The following is a 16,256-nucleotide window of genomic DNA, read 5'->3' on the forward strand; positions in this document are numbered from 1 at the left end:
GCAAATACTCTACAATGAGCTATAGGCTACACTCTCAGCCCTTTATTTTACTGCAAGACAAGGCATCACTTTTTTTTTTTTTTTTTTTTTTTTTTTCAGAACCAGGGATTGAACTCAGAAGCTCTTATTTTACTGAGCCATCTCCCTGGCCCCAGGCATCACTAATTTATGTTGGCCTTAAACTTGCAATCTCCCTGCCTCGGCCTCCTAAGCAGCTGGGATTACAGGTGTACACCAGGGCACTGACTTTAGTAGTTTTTTGGTTTTCTTTTCTTTTGGAGACAGTGCTATGTAGTTCAGGCTGGCCTTGAACTCACTACCCAGCCCAGGCTTGCTTTGAACTCTTGGCCATCCTCCTGCCTCAGTCTCGTGAATGTTAGGATTACAGATGTGCACTACTATACTCAGGCAGTCAGTGTCATATGAACATGGTAGGAAACCACTTATTTCAGCTAGAACCTTCCGTATACTACCCTCAGTTTTGGCAAAACACAGCACATTTGGGGAAATTACTATAGCGCCTCCTCTGTGAGCAGCCTCAGCCATACCCGGGAACTTGCAGGATACGGAAATGCTACAGTCTTGCCAAACCTACTACATGATACTTTCTAGGCCAGGAGCTCAACAGTGTCTAACAAGGCCCCTGGACTCTCACACAGGAAACCCTTCAAACACTCATCCCTGCAGTGAGTGGATGTTGTTGGCTTCTCACTCATGCCCCTCTGCTACCCTTCTGGAGCAACGTTCTTAGCCAAGGAAGCCCCCTGCACTTGGTTACTATATCTTTGTGGAAGACTTCAGATAACAGCCGGCCAGGCCCTGTGCCTCAGCTAGACCAAGTTCTGCCCTGTAATCCACACTGCAGCCGCCCCCCTCCAGCCCTCAGCCAGCTGGTCCCTGTTCTGCTCCCAAGGAGCTCACCCAACCTACAGCACCCAGTTCCATCTCAAACAGTTCACTCTTGGTCAGGGATTTAGCTCAGCAGCACAAGTGCCTGCCATCTGGCAAATGCAAGGTCCTGAGTTTGATTCCTTGTACAAAAAAAAAAAAAAAAAAAAAAGTTGACTATTACAGAAGATGTTCAGCTGCAGTCACTACAATGTCACACAGCACAATGCTTCATCCAGCACACCTGTATGGAGAGCAGACACGCTAGGGCTTTGAGAATGTGGTGAGGTCACCATTCACATTATTTTCAATGTGAACGGTTGTGTGGGGTGTTTAGTTTCTAAAATGGTATGATGTGGTGGAGAGATGAACAGGTTCAAAGCCTGGCACCATTTGCCAGTTAAGTGAACTTGGACAAGAATCCTACATCACCTTGCTTCCTTACCACAGAAGAGTGCTATGGCACTGTTCTTTTGGCAATCAGGTGACACAGTCAGTACACATGCTATGCAGGCTTGACCCTTGGCCCATTACTGGGCACACTTATGGAACTTACCCCCCAGGGTTCTGGAAGGATGACAGCGCATCCTTTAGGTGGGGCTTCTGCAGCAGTTACGTCATTATTTATTTGTATGTACTTAGTACAGGATCTACAGGGTCTCACTACACAGATGGAACTCATAGTGATCCTCCAGTTTCCAGCCTCCCAAACGCTGGGATTACAGGCTCGGGCCACCACACCCAGTCTCAATTGCCCTCTCGGGGCACCCCAGGCGCAGGGCTGGCACAACACAACAGGGATCAACCCCAATCGCCAGTCTGCCTAAGAAGGTGCTTTAATCCACTAAGGTATCTAGCCTGCCCTCTACCCTCTATCTTGGCCAGCAGCCAAGGGATGCTCCCTCCCCTGCACTCCCCACCAGCAACCAAGGAGCTCTGCTTACCTGCAGGCCCCCAAGAGGCCATAGCATCTCACTGAGATGGATGATCACAATCGGTGTGGTGAGAAGCAATGTGTGTGAAAGTCTGCACTCCCACTGTAATGCTCGGCTAATTTTGCTCATGGAGAACAGATACCTATAACCAGAAGGAGCTTAAAGAATCCATCCAACCTTTAACAACAAAAAAGAATTTGGCCTTTCTTTGATTCTTTCATAAACAACTGGCGCACTCAGCCTCTGAGGCCCCAGTGCTGGACAGGGTTGACCTGTCAGCAAGGCTAAAGCACAGCTTTTGGAACTGCAAAACAGAAATAAAGGGCTAGGGGGAGTAGCTCAGCAGCAGACCGTGTGAGGCCTGGGTTCAACCTCCAGCTCCAACTTCAATGAAACACCAGAAATAAGCAGATGCTGTATAAAAACCATGACCATAGAAGAGCCACAAACTACATCCTGTGATCCCTGGGCCAAAATACTTTCTCAGGGGCCCGGGGAGATGGCTCAGTGGAATAAGCGCTTTCTTGGCAAGCGCAAGGGCCTGAGTTCAATCCCCGGTTCCGCCAAAAAAAAAAGAAAAAAAAAAATACTTTCTCTGACAGCTGGAGACATTGTTATTTTTACTAGGAAATACCATTTAGGGTTACTGATACATAACTGGCAAAGGAAAGAGGGTGAGGGAAAACATGCATCCTTTGTTAGCAGGGAGGAACGATGTCACAAGCCAGGCATGTGGGAGGGCCAGCCTAGCACCTGAGCTGGAGGGTAGAAGATCCAGGGAGCAGTCAGTGCACTGTGGGGCAGGATGGGCCATGGGGTGATGGGGTAACTTCTGTCACTCAGCTACCACCAAACACTAAAGCCCCTGAGCAGCACCCGCCGCCCAGAGGAGGAGACGCTGAAATCCCCAGACACTCACCTCTCCCCCTGGGAGAGCAGGGAGCCACCCACCCAGGCAGATCCGGGCTGTTGAGACTGGCGCCCCAAGGAAATAAGATGTTAGGAGACCACAGGTTTTCTATTTTTATAACATTTTATATAACTCATAAAACAGTGCTTGTATAAAAATTCACACAAATTGCTAGACAGCATACAATTTGCAAAAATGTCCTGGGTTTTTGTTACATTCAATTTTCTAAGGATGCACTCAAATCAATGGTAAAATCCAGACAGTATTCGACAATTCATTATCTTTGGTAAAATTATTTTCATTATTTTGACTCCTCACAGTATCAACTCTAATATTCACTTTGTGCAGGGTCTGCTCTTACTAGGATGTCAGAAAGACATTAAGGCTGGATCTACCCGAGGTGAGGCCAGTATTTCCAAATAGCAGTGCCAGTCCCCAGGAGCTACACAGCTACAGAGCCTCCACCAGGCGTCGCCAGCCTCTGCCAACTGGGCACGAAGCAGAGCTCCGTGAGGCTGTGCTGCAGTGGGGTCGGGCCCTCTTTCCATTCAAACAGCCAAGCCATCACCACCGAGCAGATCCCACGGTTGGTTAGTGACTGCTGTAGACAGCCCCACCCCCAACTGAAAAAGAAAAAGAACACTGGGGTCAAGACCAAAGGGGGAGGGCACACTCGCACTCATGACAATGGACACTTTATTCCCTGTCAAATGTTTGTCATCATGTAGACACAGACACAAGAACTGAAGCAGGATCAGAACATGGTACATTCAAGACTATCCTCAGACATTCTTTAACACCTTAACAGAAAACCATGACCACTAACCACCTACTGTAACTATTTTACTTAACTTCAGAATGTGTCTGTGCTAATTCTTTAGTCCTTGGGATATAAGGCAAAAAGAGACACAGAGAGACAGAGTCAGAGAGAAGAAAGAAAAAAGACTGAAACACATAGAAAAACCAAAGAATTCAGATGGAGAGAAGGAACAGATTTTAAGGAACACATTAGATTCTGAAAAAATAAGCATTTTTGTACTCTATTGCTTCATGTAAAAAGCACACCCACTGGGCCACCTGTACGGTGGACAAGTCCAGGGGACCAGAAGCAGTTCCCCGAGTGCGGCCACCCTCTTCACTAAAAGGGATCAGATTCAGGGAGATGCCCCACACAGGAAAGGTGTAAAGGAAACCACCAAAATGCAGTTTCTAAAACTGGAACATGTTCTGGTTTGCAAAGAGACATTTAATTCTTACAACCTGTCAATTTCTCTAATGTAAGTAGACAAGAACTTTTTAAAAAATTATTGATTGTGCTTCTAAAGTTGCAGGGTCACATTCCACTCTCTAGAAAGCAGGGTAATTTTCACATGGCTTGGAATCCTCTTGGATACATCCTAGAGACCAGAGTAAATTCCATGAAAGCCCCCAACCAGCAGGGCCGAGGGTAGAGCGCCACAGCCATCTTTGGGTAGGGGTGTATGCGTGTGTGTGTGTGCATGCGCGCGCACACGTGCACATGCTTGCATGCGCAGTCAGGAGACTAAGGCAAAGAGAAAGGCCCAAGTGAGGGGGAAAGGAGAGTCTCCTACTGCCGCAGTCCCGTCTATCCAGGCACAGAAGAACTTGCTATCCGTGTGGGCCTCCACTCTTAAGCTTCCTGTACATGTTCAATGTGTGGGTGTGTGACACAGAGTGATCAAGTCCCTGTGCATTTCTCAACTTCAAAAATATAGGTTTGCAGTTTCAGCAGAAATAGTCCGTAATGACACAGAACAGCAACTTTATATTGCTCAAAGTCTGTGCTGTACATATATAAATGCCCACTGGTTGTGGGCAAAACTATGTCCTAACAGTCATTGGAACTAACATTCTAGCTGCGTGAAGGAAATTCACAGATTATTTCCGCATTTTAAGGTAGCAAAATAGTAAATCATTAGGTTAAATCTATAACCTCCCACAAGGGTTTGATGATTACCTGGTTTGATTCAGTTATTTTCAGGGTCTCTGGCAAGATGCAGTCACCTCACGCTAAACTGTTTCCTTTCCCCTCAAGCATGTGACCCCCATCCAGGGTGAAATACTGTCTTTTAGGACATACCTGTCACAGGGTCTCCTGGTTAGCACTCCTGAGAGCAAGCTGCTGGCTTGGAGAAGGCACACTTTCCAAGTCAGCAAGGAGGGAAGGGATGATGCACTTCACCCCAGGGGACAGGCCGGGGCAAGGCAGTAGAACCTTACAGAGGGTCTGGGGAGAAAGTTTTGAGTGGGCCTGGGAAGGACACACAAGTCCTATCTGAGATGACCTGTGTCTTTTCAAAGCCAGGTATTCCCAGGAGGGCCCAGGCCCAGGCATGCCTGCCCAGGAACAAGGACGTCCTGCTGTGGGAGGCGCACACACAGGTTTGGGGAAGTCATCCTGTAGCACCCAGAACCCGGATTTCACACAAATACCCACACGGAAAACAAACAGTTCTCGGTAAGCCCAAAGAGGCCCACCCTTAAATCAAATAAAAAGCCACATGCCCATACATACTGTTTTCCAAGAAAACTTAACTGCCCTTCCAAACAGCACCCATACACAGACAGGGAACAGGCGCGGAATGGAAGGACACAGCTCACATGGAGACAGCCTTAACACAGGCCTCCACGTCTGTCTACATTCATAGCATCATCATCCAGTGTTCTCATCTACAGAGGGGGCACCACAGGCTGCCCAGGCGACAGCGCCACAACCTGCCTGGGTGCTGTGGAGGGAGGGGCAACTTGGTCAGAAGAAGCTCCACCTCGCTGTTCTTGGCCCATCCCTCTCCCACCATCCAAGGGGCATCCGAGCCTTCCAGAACCAGATGTTAAAAACAAGGTCAGGGAGCTCAGTTTTTACCCATCATGCATGAACATGGCACTTCTACAAAATTCATTAAATCTGAAATCTTTAAAAATCCCAGCACCTTACTCATCTTACAGTACTTCCTCTCACATACTTAAAAAAGACTGGTTTTTTCCTAAGTAAAATGGCCCCCAAAGAGCCCACTGATTTTTGCTTTTTAAAAAAGGGTTTCAGTTTAATTAAAAAAGGGTAAGTGGGGAGGGGGTAAAACAGGAGATGTAAATGTGAGTAGAGAACAGGAGCCGCCAAGTCCGCACTCTGAACAGGAGGGCTGCGTGGGCTGCGGCCAGACAGGACCCTGCTCCTCTGGTTCTTCTGCTCTGTTGGCCGTCCTCCCCTAAACTCCAGCAGCCACACCAGGGGACACGGGACAGCCATGAGTACAAGTACAAGAAATCTAAAATTTCAAGGCTCCTTCCTTGTGGTTGGGTGGGTGTTGATGTGTGCAAAGGTAGGAAGCCACTCCCCATGGACATAAGGTGCCTGTCTGTGGGTACCATACACGTGCTCCGCAGTGACGCTCAGCCCCAGCGGTGCCCAGCACTCAGACTTTGGCCATCCTAAGTCTCTGGGCAGCCCATAGGCCCATCATTTCTCCACCTTCTTGGCTTTCTTGAGGATGTCGCACTTTTTCCTGTTGGGGCGGCGACACCGCTCATCAATGCTGGGGATACATTCATAATGCCACACCTCCTCCATCTTCTCCACTGGGTAGACAGCTTCCACGTAGTGACGGATGAGCCTGAGCCGAGTAGGGTCCAGCTGCTTCTTGTTGCAAGCTCCAGAATGGTTATACTGCAGCCGGAGGTTCTCGGCGGTGAAGAGTTCAGGGAAGAGCCTGACGAGGAGCCGGGCGGCAAAGTTGCCCACAGACAGGCTCTGCTGCACAATCTCACGCACCTCCTTGTCTGACAGCAGGTAGGGAGAAGGCACCGGGAAGTCGGGCGAGGGAACCACCAGCTCATCCAGGGGGATCTTGCAGAAGTCCTTGCTACTTCGTTCTGGGGGTAGTGGGGGGCCCTCATACTCTTCCCGGAACCTCTCAGCATTGAGGGCATAGCTTGCCACATCCCTGCACTCGGGGCCAGGGACATGCACCTTGCGTTGCTGCTGGTAGGAACGGCGCTGCTCAGTGTCCCGGCGCCTGCAGCGCTCATCCAGCTTGCCTACGAACTCCAGGGTCCACACACGGTCATTTTTGGCCCGGGGATAGAGCAGCTGCACATAGTGGCGGATCAGCTTGATGCGAGCAGGGTCCAGCTGCTTCTTCCCCAGGGAGCCGCTGCAGTTGTACTGCTTTCGCAGGTTCTCATGGGTGAAGAGCTCAGGGAAGAGGTGCACCAGCAGGCGGGAGGCGAAGTTGCCGATAGACAGGCTGCTCTCATAGATGCTGCGCAGCTGCTCCTTGCTGAGCAGGCAGTCGCTGCCCGACACCTCAAAGTCCGGCTGCGGGATCTCCAGCTTGTCAAAGTCAATGGGTACCAGCCAGATCTTCTTGGAGCGCCGGCCAGGCCGCTCACCCTCAAAGCTGTCCTCCACCTTGACCACGGAGATGTCATCCGGGAGGCTGGAGGAGTCATAGCAGTCGTCCCGTGGGGCTTCCCCCTCGCTGCCCCCCTCTAGCCCCAGGCCCTCCAGTTCATCATTGAGGCGCTGGGCACATTGCTGCAGCCAAGCTTCCTCCTCCTGCATGTCAGGAAAGTAGATCTCTGTGTAGTTGCGGATGATCTGTAGCCTCTGCGGGTCCAGCTCCTGCTTGCCACCATCTCCATAGCAGCTGTACTGCTCACCAAGCTTCCGGTGGTCAAAGAGCTCGGGGAAGAGCCGGTGGAGAAGGAAGACTGCAAATTCACCCGGTGATGAGGCTTCGTCCAGGAACTCTGTGAGGTCCTGTGTGTCCACCACATGGTCAGAGGCAATGGTGCTGCTCCGGTCCAGAGACAGGGCCTCCTCCTGATCCTTCTTGTCCAAGAAGTGGCTGGCATCCACTTGCTCAGCTTCAAAAAAGCTGGGGACCTGGCCACCTGGCTGGCTGTCCTCCATTTCCCTCTGGGCCCAGAAACGGCTAAAGAAGTCGTTTAGCTGTGGCAAGCACTCGGCCTGCCACACCGCCGTGTCCTTCACTGAGGGGTAGTAGACTTCCACATAATTTCTGATAAGTTGCAGGTGTAGCGACTCCAGCTTGCGCTTGGCAGCAAAGCCACAGGCACTGCAGCCACGAGAGAAGTCCACATCACTGAAGAGCTCAGGGAAGAGCTGCACCAGCAGCCGGCAGGCCAAATCACCACCCGACAGGCTCTGGTCCACAATCTGCTTGAGCTCAGCAGCGGTCAGTTGGTACTCGGGAGGCGGCTGGAATTTGGCTACCAGCTCAGAAGGGCTCACCTGCTTCTTAATACGGCTCACCTCCAAGGAGAGCAGGTCCACCTTGCTGTGCAGCTGGGACATGTTGGATGTGAGTGTGTTGAGCATGTAGAACATCTTCTGGATCAGGAAGTAGATATTGGGGTCGCCATCAGTGGCTGCCCCGGAGCTGCTGCAGTCTCGCTTCTGAGACTCACCCAGCAGGCGCAGTGGGGAGGGGCTGTTGCTGGAGTTTGGCTTCTCAAAGACCTCATAGGTACTAAGCAGGTCCCCTGGGGGTGGGTTTTTCTTCTCCATAATCTTGTGGGAGATGCCATAGAGAGGCTTCTTGTAGGAAGGGGTAGTTGTGTCATTGCAGGGCTCCTCCTCACCCAGCCATGCAGAGCCCATGCTCCTGCCCCTGCTGGCTGCCTCTCCATTGCCCTGGCAGGGCGAGCTGTTCTCCCGGTTCCGCATACCTGCCAGTAGTGCCTGGAAAACAGAAAGTGTTTCCCCGAGCATTAGACGGGGGTCTCTAGCTCTGGGGCACACATGGGGGCTAATCAGTCCTCCCTCCCCCAAACCACCCAGCTGGCCCCAGAGGGCAACACAGGCTGGGTGCACCAGGCCAGCTCACTTCTCCCACCAGAGAATAGACTCAGCTTGGACCCAGGAGAGCTGTGCACCTGCAGGGTTCAGCGCTGAACCTCCTGTCCCCTGGACCCAAAAGGAGGCAGAGTGCAGATGCTAAGATAAGAGAGAACCCTAAAGGGAGAAGCGCCTGTGGCTGCCCAGCCACGAATAAGGTCACCTTCTGGCCCTGGGAGTTCCTTTAGACAGCCATGTGTCACTGTCTCTGGGAAGGCTTGAGTTGATGGTGGTAGGCACAGAACTAGGTTCTTTTTTTGGGCAGAACTGGGGATTGAACTCAGAACCTTGTGCTTGCCAGGGAAGCACTTATTCTACTGAGCCATCTCCCCGGCCCCTCAGAACTAGGTTCTTAACAGTGACAGTCTGCTACCAACTCAACTGCTGCCTGAGTCATGCGTACCCTGAATCCAAACAGTGCTGGTCCAGAACCTTATAGACCCCATGTAACTGTGAATTCCATACACAATAGGGATGCCGAGGATCCTAAGTCTCAGTCCCCTCCACAGAGGTTCAGTCACCTCTGCAGCTAGACCTACAGGTACGGAAGCCCTGTCTTAAAGCAGTCACTTGAGGTAATGAATTAATGTCCCTCTTGTGCTTCTAGAAAGTGCTTGCTACGAATTCTGCCTCCTTCACCCAGTGCTTTGTGAAAGAGGAAAGCAGTACCAAGAGTGGTTTCAGGGCCTATCTTCCCAACTCATCCTAGGATGCACACCTAATGGGTCTGTTCTTGCTGGACTCCCAGGGTGAGCTTGTGGTACTGAACACCTATAACCTATAGCCTTGGCACTCGGGAGGCTGACCAGGAGGATCACCTCAAGTTCAGGCCCGCCTGACCTACAGTCTGCTCAAGGCCAGCCTGCACTACAAAGCAAGACCTTGTCTCAAAAAGCATATCCCAACTTGAAGCCAAACTCCATCACCATCTGGAAACCCAGAGTTCTCACTTGTTCCCTCAGTGGTTTTTACCTCTTTTCAGGCTCCAGATGTTGAGAGATTTCTTTCTTTCTATACATGTAAGATGGGAGGTTTAAGACAAAGTTCCAAGGAGCTTAGCAGAAAGCAGACAGTATTTTCCACAAAAGATTCTGAACTGGTATACAAAGAACAATTTTAATCCAAATCTTATACAAAATTAACTCAAAATGAATCATGAACCTAAATTTAAAACCTAAAGTTCTAACATTTCTTTCTTTCTTTTTTTTATTCCACTGAGCCATCTCCCTGGGCCCTAGGTAAACCTTTTTAAATACATCAAAAGCATGGGAGCTGGGGAGATGGCTCAGTGGAATAAGCGCTTCTCTGGCAAATGCAAGGGCCTGAGTTCAATCCCCAGTTGGGGGGGGGGGAGCATGATCCATGGGGCTGGGGAGATGGCTCAGTGGAATAAGCACTTCCCTGGCAAGCACAAGTGCCTGAGTTCAATCCCTGGTTCTGAAAAAAAAAAAAAAAAAAAAAAAAAAATGCTTTGGGGCCAGGGAGATGGCTCAGTAGGATAAGCGCTTGACCGACAAATGTAAGGATCTGAGTTCAATCCCCGGTTCCCCCCCCAAAAAAAAAGTATGATCCAGAAGAAAATTAGTACAATGGGCTTTAGCAAACCTTTAAGTTTCTGCTGTTCTTTTTTTCTTTTCTATTCAGTCATTCATCCATTCACTTACCTTTTTGAGATTTATAATACAGTTCAGGCTGGGCTTAAGCTCACTTTGTAGGCCTGGCTGGCTGCACTCATGAGGATCCTCCTACCTCAGTCTCCCCAGTGCTGGGATTATGGGTGTGTGCCATCATCCAAGGCCAAAATACTCTTTTAAAGACACTTTAATGTCTTCTCAGCCTTTTAGCTAAGATCAATTGTAAAGACACTTTTTGTTTGTTTTGTTTTTGCGGTACCAGGGATTAAACTCAGGACCTTGTGCTTACCCAGGAAGGCACTTATGCCACTGTGCTATATCCCCAGAAGAAAATATTCATAAATCCTATCTGGTAATGGGGCCAAGGAGATATCTCAGCAGAATAAGCGCTTGCCAGGCAAGCGCAAGATTCTGAGTTCAATCCCTGGTACAGGGGTGGGGATCCTATCTGGTAAGAGACTTGAATCCAAAATAAAGAGTTCTCAAATCATGGCATACATGATTTTTCTGGGCACAGTGGTGCATGCTTGTTATCCCGGCTCTCAGGAGGCTGAGGTAGGAGGATTGCTGTTAATTCAAGGCCAGCCTGGCCTACATAGTGAGTTTAAGGCCATGCTTGACTACAGAGCAAGACTCTGTCTCAAAAGCAAAACAACAAAAAGATGCTCATTAGTAATATGCAAAATAAACTAGGATGGGTAAAATAAAAAAGATAATACTGGGGACAACAAGATAGCTCAGCAGACACTAAAGTGCCTTGTAAGTTTAGGTAAGCACAGTGACTGCAGTTCAATCCCTGGTACCACATGCCATGCCAGCCCCACTCCCAGGGCAGGCTGAGCTGCACACACACACAAAAAGAGAATACCAAGTATTGGAAGCAATGAAAGGAAACCAAATCTTTGCTGGTGAGGCTATAGAATGGTTCAACCACTTGGAAAACTATTAGCAGTTTCTTAAAAAGTTAGTATTTCCAGACCGTTTTGGGTTTTTTTTGTTTGTTTGTTTGTTTTGTTTTTCAATACCGGGGATTGAACTCAGGACCCTGCACTTGCCAGGCAAGTGTTTATTCTACTGAGCTATCCCCCCAGCCAGACCATATGATCTAAGTCCTCAATTTCATAACAGTCAGCAAGCAAAACAAAGACTTCCACATAAGCATTCATGGCAGCCCAACAGGTAATACCCCAGAACTGGTGACAACCCATAAATGAGTATATCATACAACAAACAGAATATGAACATTACTCAATAGTAACTATGATCCAATGTACACGGTACATACAGTACTCACTATAGATCTCAAAATAGCTAAAGAGGCTATACATGCAAGAGGCCATACTGTCCTTTTAGAAAATGAACAGTGGGGCCGGGGAGATGGCTCAGTATAATAGGCGCTTGCCTGGTAAGCACAAGGGCCTGAGTTCAATCCCCGGTTCCACCAAAAAAAAAAGAAAAGAAAATGAACAGCTATCAGATTGGTAACTAATGGCAGGCAGTGTTGAAGAGGTTATACAATGGACACAAGATCTTTTAATTTGGTCATGGCTTTCTGCTATACTGCACACATATGAAGCTCCAGTGGCACAATCAGCGCACGGTACTTATACATCATATATTACACACATACATTAAAACTTGTCTACCTTACAGTACTATTCACTGATGTCATAACTCAGTTATTCTGTTTCTGACAGAGGACTTACTTAGGGAGCACCGGCGGGTATCAGAAGTCTCAAAGGACTGAATCACAAAGCCCTCACTTTCATTGACACACATGCCTCAGGCACATGGAAACGAGGCAAGAGCAAAGTGTGCCCATGGATGTTTCCTCCACACTGGAGACACAGTGGGCCTGGCTTGGAACCTCTTGGGCCCCATGAGAACACAGGCTGAAGAGAATGCTAGCGGAGAAACACAGCCTGCACTTCCAATAAGACCCAGGGTCGACGAGGTCCTCTCGGGCTGCTCAAAGCCTAGAAGACAAGGCATGCCCTAGTTTGCCTCTCCAGACAGGTCAGAGCTGTCTGTAAGGCAGATGCCCAGTGCTAGCACACGACAGAATATGAGGTTTCCCTGTAGTTGAAATAAGTGTGGCAAAAAGAGACAACCTAAGAGGCTGGGTTAGGAGGACAATCACTAATACAGCACCAAGAGCAGTAGGCCCAGGGCACCACAGACTGAGCAACACAAAGAGAAAACTCAGTCTCCGAACCTCTCACAGGGTACTTCACTTAAGTAAAAACTGCTTTCCAGACACCCTCTTTCAGAGAGCAGAGATGCCTGCCCCACTAGCTGCAGAGAAAGGTCCCACCTTTGGCAGTGGTAATCACCACCAACATATTCCATTTGGAACCTGATTGCAAAGGGGCTGATGGTTTCTGGTGGGTTTGCAGAAGCACCTGTCACTCAGGACTCTTGTACACACATCCTGTTGCTCTGGAGCAGAGGGCCAGGGACATAGTCACTTGGATGGAGCCTGTGATGGGTGGTTGGCGACCTGCCCTAATCCCTCTGGGGTCTATTCCTGCCACCCTGATCACACTGCACAGTGGGACCACTGTCACGGAACAGCCTGTATAATCTGGACCCTTGCATATGAGGAAAGAACTGCCAAGTGCACACCCAGGAGTAAGCAGCAAGCAGCTACATGTATGAAGGTCAGAGGAAGTTGTGCTTGGGACCAACAAGAGCTAAGGCACAGACATGAAAAGGTGCCCTGAGTGTTGGGATTATAGGCATGCACTCGCATACCTGGCTTTGGAATGAGTGAAAAACAAAAACAAACAAACAAACAAAAAAAAAAACCCCAAAAGACCAAGATATTAGAATAGAGTATATTATGCAAAGTGAGTAAGTTCCCTTATGTTTTCTGTGTGCCTGTGTACTCAACCATGCACAGCAGATCGCATCACTCTGTAAGGTGGATTTATAACCATCCTAACCACTGTTGAAAAGCACTTTCCAGCAAGCTCCAACTGTCTAATTTGTTCATTCCTGAAAGAGATTTTTAGCATGCACACGTAAGATTTCAGGCAGAGAGAGATCATCACAAACATACACCGTATAACAAAAGTGCATGTTCAGGGGTGGGGGGATGCTACCCTAATCAATGGCCACAGTAGAAATTGTACCAAGGAAGAAGAGTAACTAGGGCGCTGGCTGAGTCCCAACACCAAGTTTGTCTCCGGACTCCCCCATATTCCTATAGTGGGCAGCAGGCCAGAATCCACTGGAACTGGAAACCCTCTCGTTATCTAACTCTCAACATTCAGCCTCATTAATACAAATATTTCCATTTGCACTAAGCATGTTCGTAATACTACTGTCAACAGAGACATTCTTCACTGAATTGTTGAATAAAAAAGAAGTCAGAATCCCAGTAGCAAGCAATGTTCCTCACTTCCAGAAATCTGGACACACACAACTCAGCACACAGCACAACTCAAGACTGGGGAGAAGGTGCTTAGCCATCCCCACACTGGTGTCCTGTCAACTTGGTGCTCCAATTAATTCCACACACACTGCCAGGGCAACGATGGGCTGGCTGCAATGCTGCCGATGATAAAATCTCTGCTCAGCTGTCTAGGAGAATCATGAAATCTTTAAATCTGTGCTACTTGGCACTGTGAACGTAGCTGGTTGGTGCCGTTCCTGATTTGCCAAGGCTCATCTTCGAGCCATATGGGAACCCTGCCGCACAGCCTGGCACTGGATGCCAGTGTCTCACTCAGGTCGGGCTGCATCGTATCGATCAGTGTGCTTCGTTCTATGGTGAGCACCTGCGGACGTGTGAGGAAGTGCACAACTCTCAGCTGGAGAGTAGGGCCAAACACAGAGGCTGGTGCTGGTGGTGCCATGCAAGTGAGGGCTAAGCAACCTGTCCAGGAGAGGATCTAGCAGTGCCCAGGGACACTCCAAAGAGCGGGTCACCACGGAGCGGTTCCAGGTGTCAGATGTCATCAGGCCCCCCGAACCGTCCAAGATCAGTCATTGAACTGAGTTCAGTGAGTAATGAGCTGCTAAGCAGTGCCCAGAGGGGAAGCAAAGTGGAACACCAAGGAAGCAGCAAGCTTCCAGGAAGCAGGGAAAGATTACTATGACAGGTCACGTGAACAGGAGCAAAGGGCTGGCATCCTCGTCCTGAGTTACAGATGTGCGGCCAAAGTGATACCCACCCTTCCCGCTTCAACAGATTATTAACATCCTTCTCCTTCTCATCAATTGGCCAGAACTAGTTTGCAACAGACTGGGAGGGAACCGATGCTGGGGCATGCAGGGATGGAGCGTGCGGCGCCTCTCCTCTTGTGGGCCACGCTTAACCTTCCAACAGTAACAGGAGGAGAAGGAAAAGGAGGAGGAAGCAATGAGAATCAGGGAGATGGAGCGAGTGCAATGAAGGGAGAAGAGAGCATGCAAAAGAGGCAGTGCAGCGCTGGTTGGTGCACCTCAGGCCCCATGGCCTGACGAGGATCTGACATGTCTGACCTGCCTCTGGGTGGCCAGAAAGGTGACTGTGCACTTAAGAACAGAGCAGGTGGTGGCTGGTAGAAATGGCAATGGCCACACACAGTACCCACCTGCTGTGCAGTGAGAAGTTTCTTAGGAATGCTACACATGACACTCTAGGCTTAAAACATAAAACTCCAAGGAGCTGGGGAGAGAGCTCAGTAGACTAAGCACTTGCCTGACAAGCGCAAGGACCTGGGTTCAATCCCCAGTACCACATGCCGTGCTGGCCCCAGAACCCTGGGTACACCGTGCCAGACACTGAAGCAGGGCATGGAGTCACATGTCTGCAATCCTAGCACTGGGGAGACTAAAGACAGGAGGATCATTATGAGTCCAAGCTGTGGAGTGAAATCCTGTACCAAACAAATAAAAGGTATTAAAAAAAAAAAACATAAAACTCCAAGAGAACATAGTTCTTGAATATTGCCTACTCTTCTGAGAACAAAAAGATAACTGCTAATAAAATCTTTGGCTACTCACCTCCCACACCTGCTGTATTTGGCTACCCAGCCCGCTCCACTGAGGTGCTTGCTCAGTAAGCCTTCTACAATCCTTTGTTAGACTTTGTGCAGGAGGTTTTGCTTTTCTTTTATGCACGTATTAAACACCACTTATGAAACAAGCAGATAGCAGTTTTCATGTCATGCACCTTTAGCATTAGGGCTACCACTCAAATCCTCGCCTGAGGGGGAAAAGAAAATGCAGAGGTGTCTGCTCTGGCCCAGGGTAACAGGGCCGCTATGTATCATGGTTCCCCTTTTTTTTTTTTTGCGGTACCGGGGATTATGGTTCACTTTAACCATGAACCATGCCCACGTTGGTTCATGCAACTCAAGGCTGCATTAATTCCTGCAGTACAGAGTTGTAAGATGGCTAAGTAAAATGCAAAAAGGAACAGTTCTATTACCCATTGAGCAGATTCTGGTAACTGTGAATGCTCTTCCTTCCAACTCCAGATGTTCCCTTTGGCCCCCACATGTAGAAGGCATAGAAAACTCAGGGGTAGGAGGACAAAGGACTGCTTGGTCTGAGTTAGACCAGCACTGAGTTTGAAAAATCAACACAGGGGCCAGGGAGATAGCTCAGTAGAATAAGCACTTGCCCGGCAAGTGCAAGGGCCTGAGTTCAATCCCCGGTTCTGGGAAAGAAAAAAAAAAAATCAACACATACTATAATTTTATAGCATATACATTAAATTAACACAGCTTTAATCTCATAAAACAAACAGCTTATTCTAAAGTCCTCAGGGTTCTGAGACTATTGATTTATGCCTGTAATAACCTACACAAACTTTTACAAGAGGAAACACTGCTTTGAGCTCATATGACACCTTACCAAGGGAGACAGAATTTCAAAAGGAGGGCAGAGATGTCTAACTCATTTTACACATATTAAAAGAAGATGAGGGCCGGGGAGATGGCTCAGTAGGATAAGCGCTTGACTGGCAAATGCAAGGATCTGAGTTCAATCCCTGGTTCCGCTAAAAAAAAAAAAAA

At 48.8% G+C, this 16,256-nt stretch overlaps 1 protein-coding gene across 1 annotated transcript in view; it reads right to left on the reverse strand.

The window, feature by feature from the left end:
• Positions 1-3,176: 3,176 nt before the first annotated feature.
• Positions 3,177-16,256, reverse strand: part of Bend3 (BEN domain containing 3) — a 43,595-nt gene continuing 30,515 nt past the window's right edge. Inside the window, exon 4 of the mRNA XM_004637469.3 lies at positions 3,177-8,458. Within this exon, the coding sequence (XP_004637526.1) occupies positions 6,212-8,458 (2,247 nt within the window). The 3' untranslated portion in view covers positions 3,177-6,211. The remainder of the gene's footprint in view (positions 8,459-16,256) is intronic.

This window comes from Octodon degus, unplaced genomic scaffold (genome assembly GCF_000260255.1).
Source record: "Octodon degus isolate 3935 unplaced genomic scaffold, OctDeg1.0 scaffold00090, whole genome shotgun sequence".
Lineage (NCBI taxonomy): Eukaryota > Metazoa > Chordata > Mammalia > Rodentia > Octodontidae > Octodon > Octodon degus.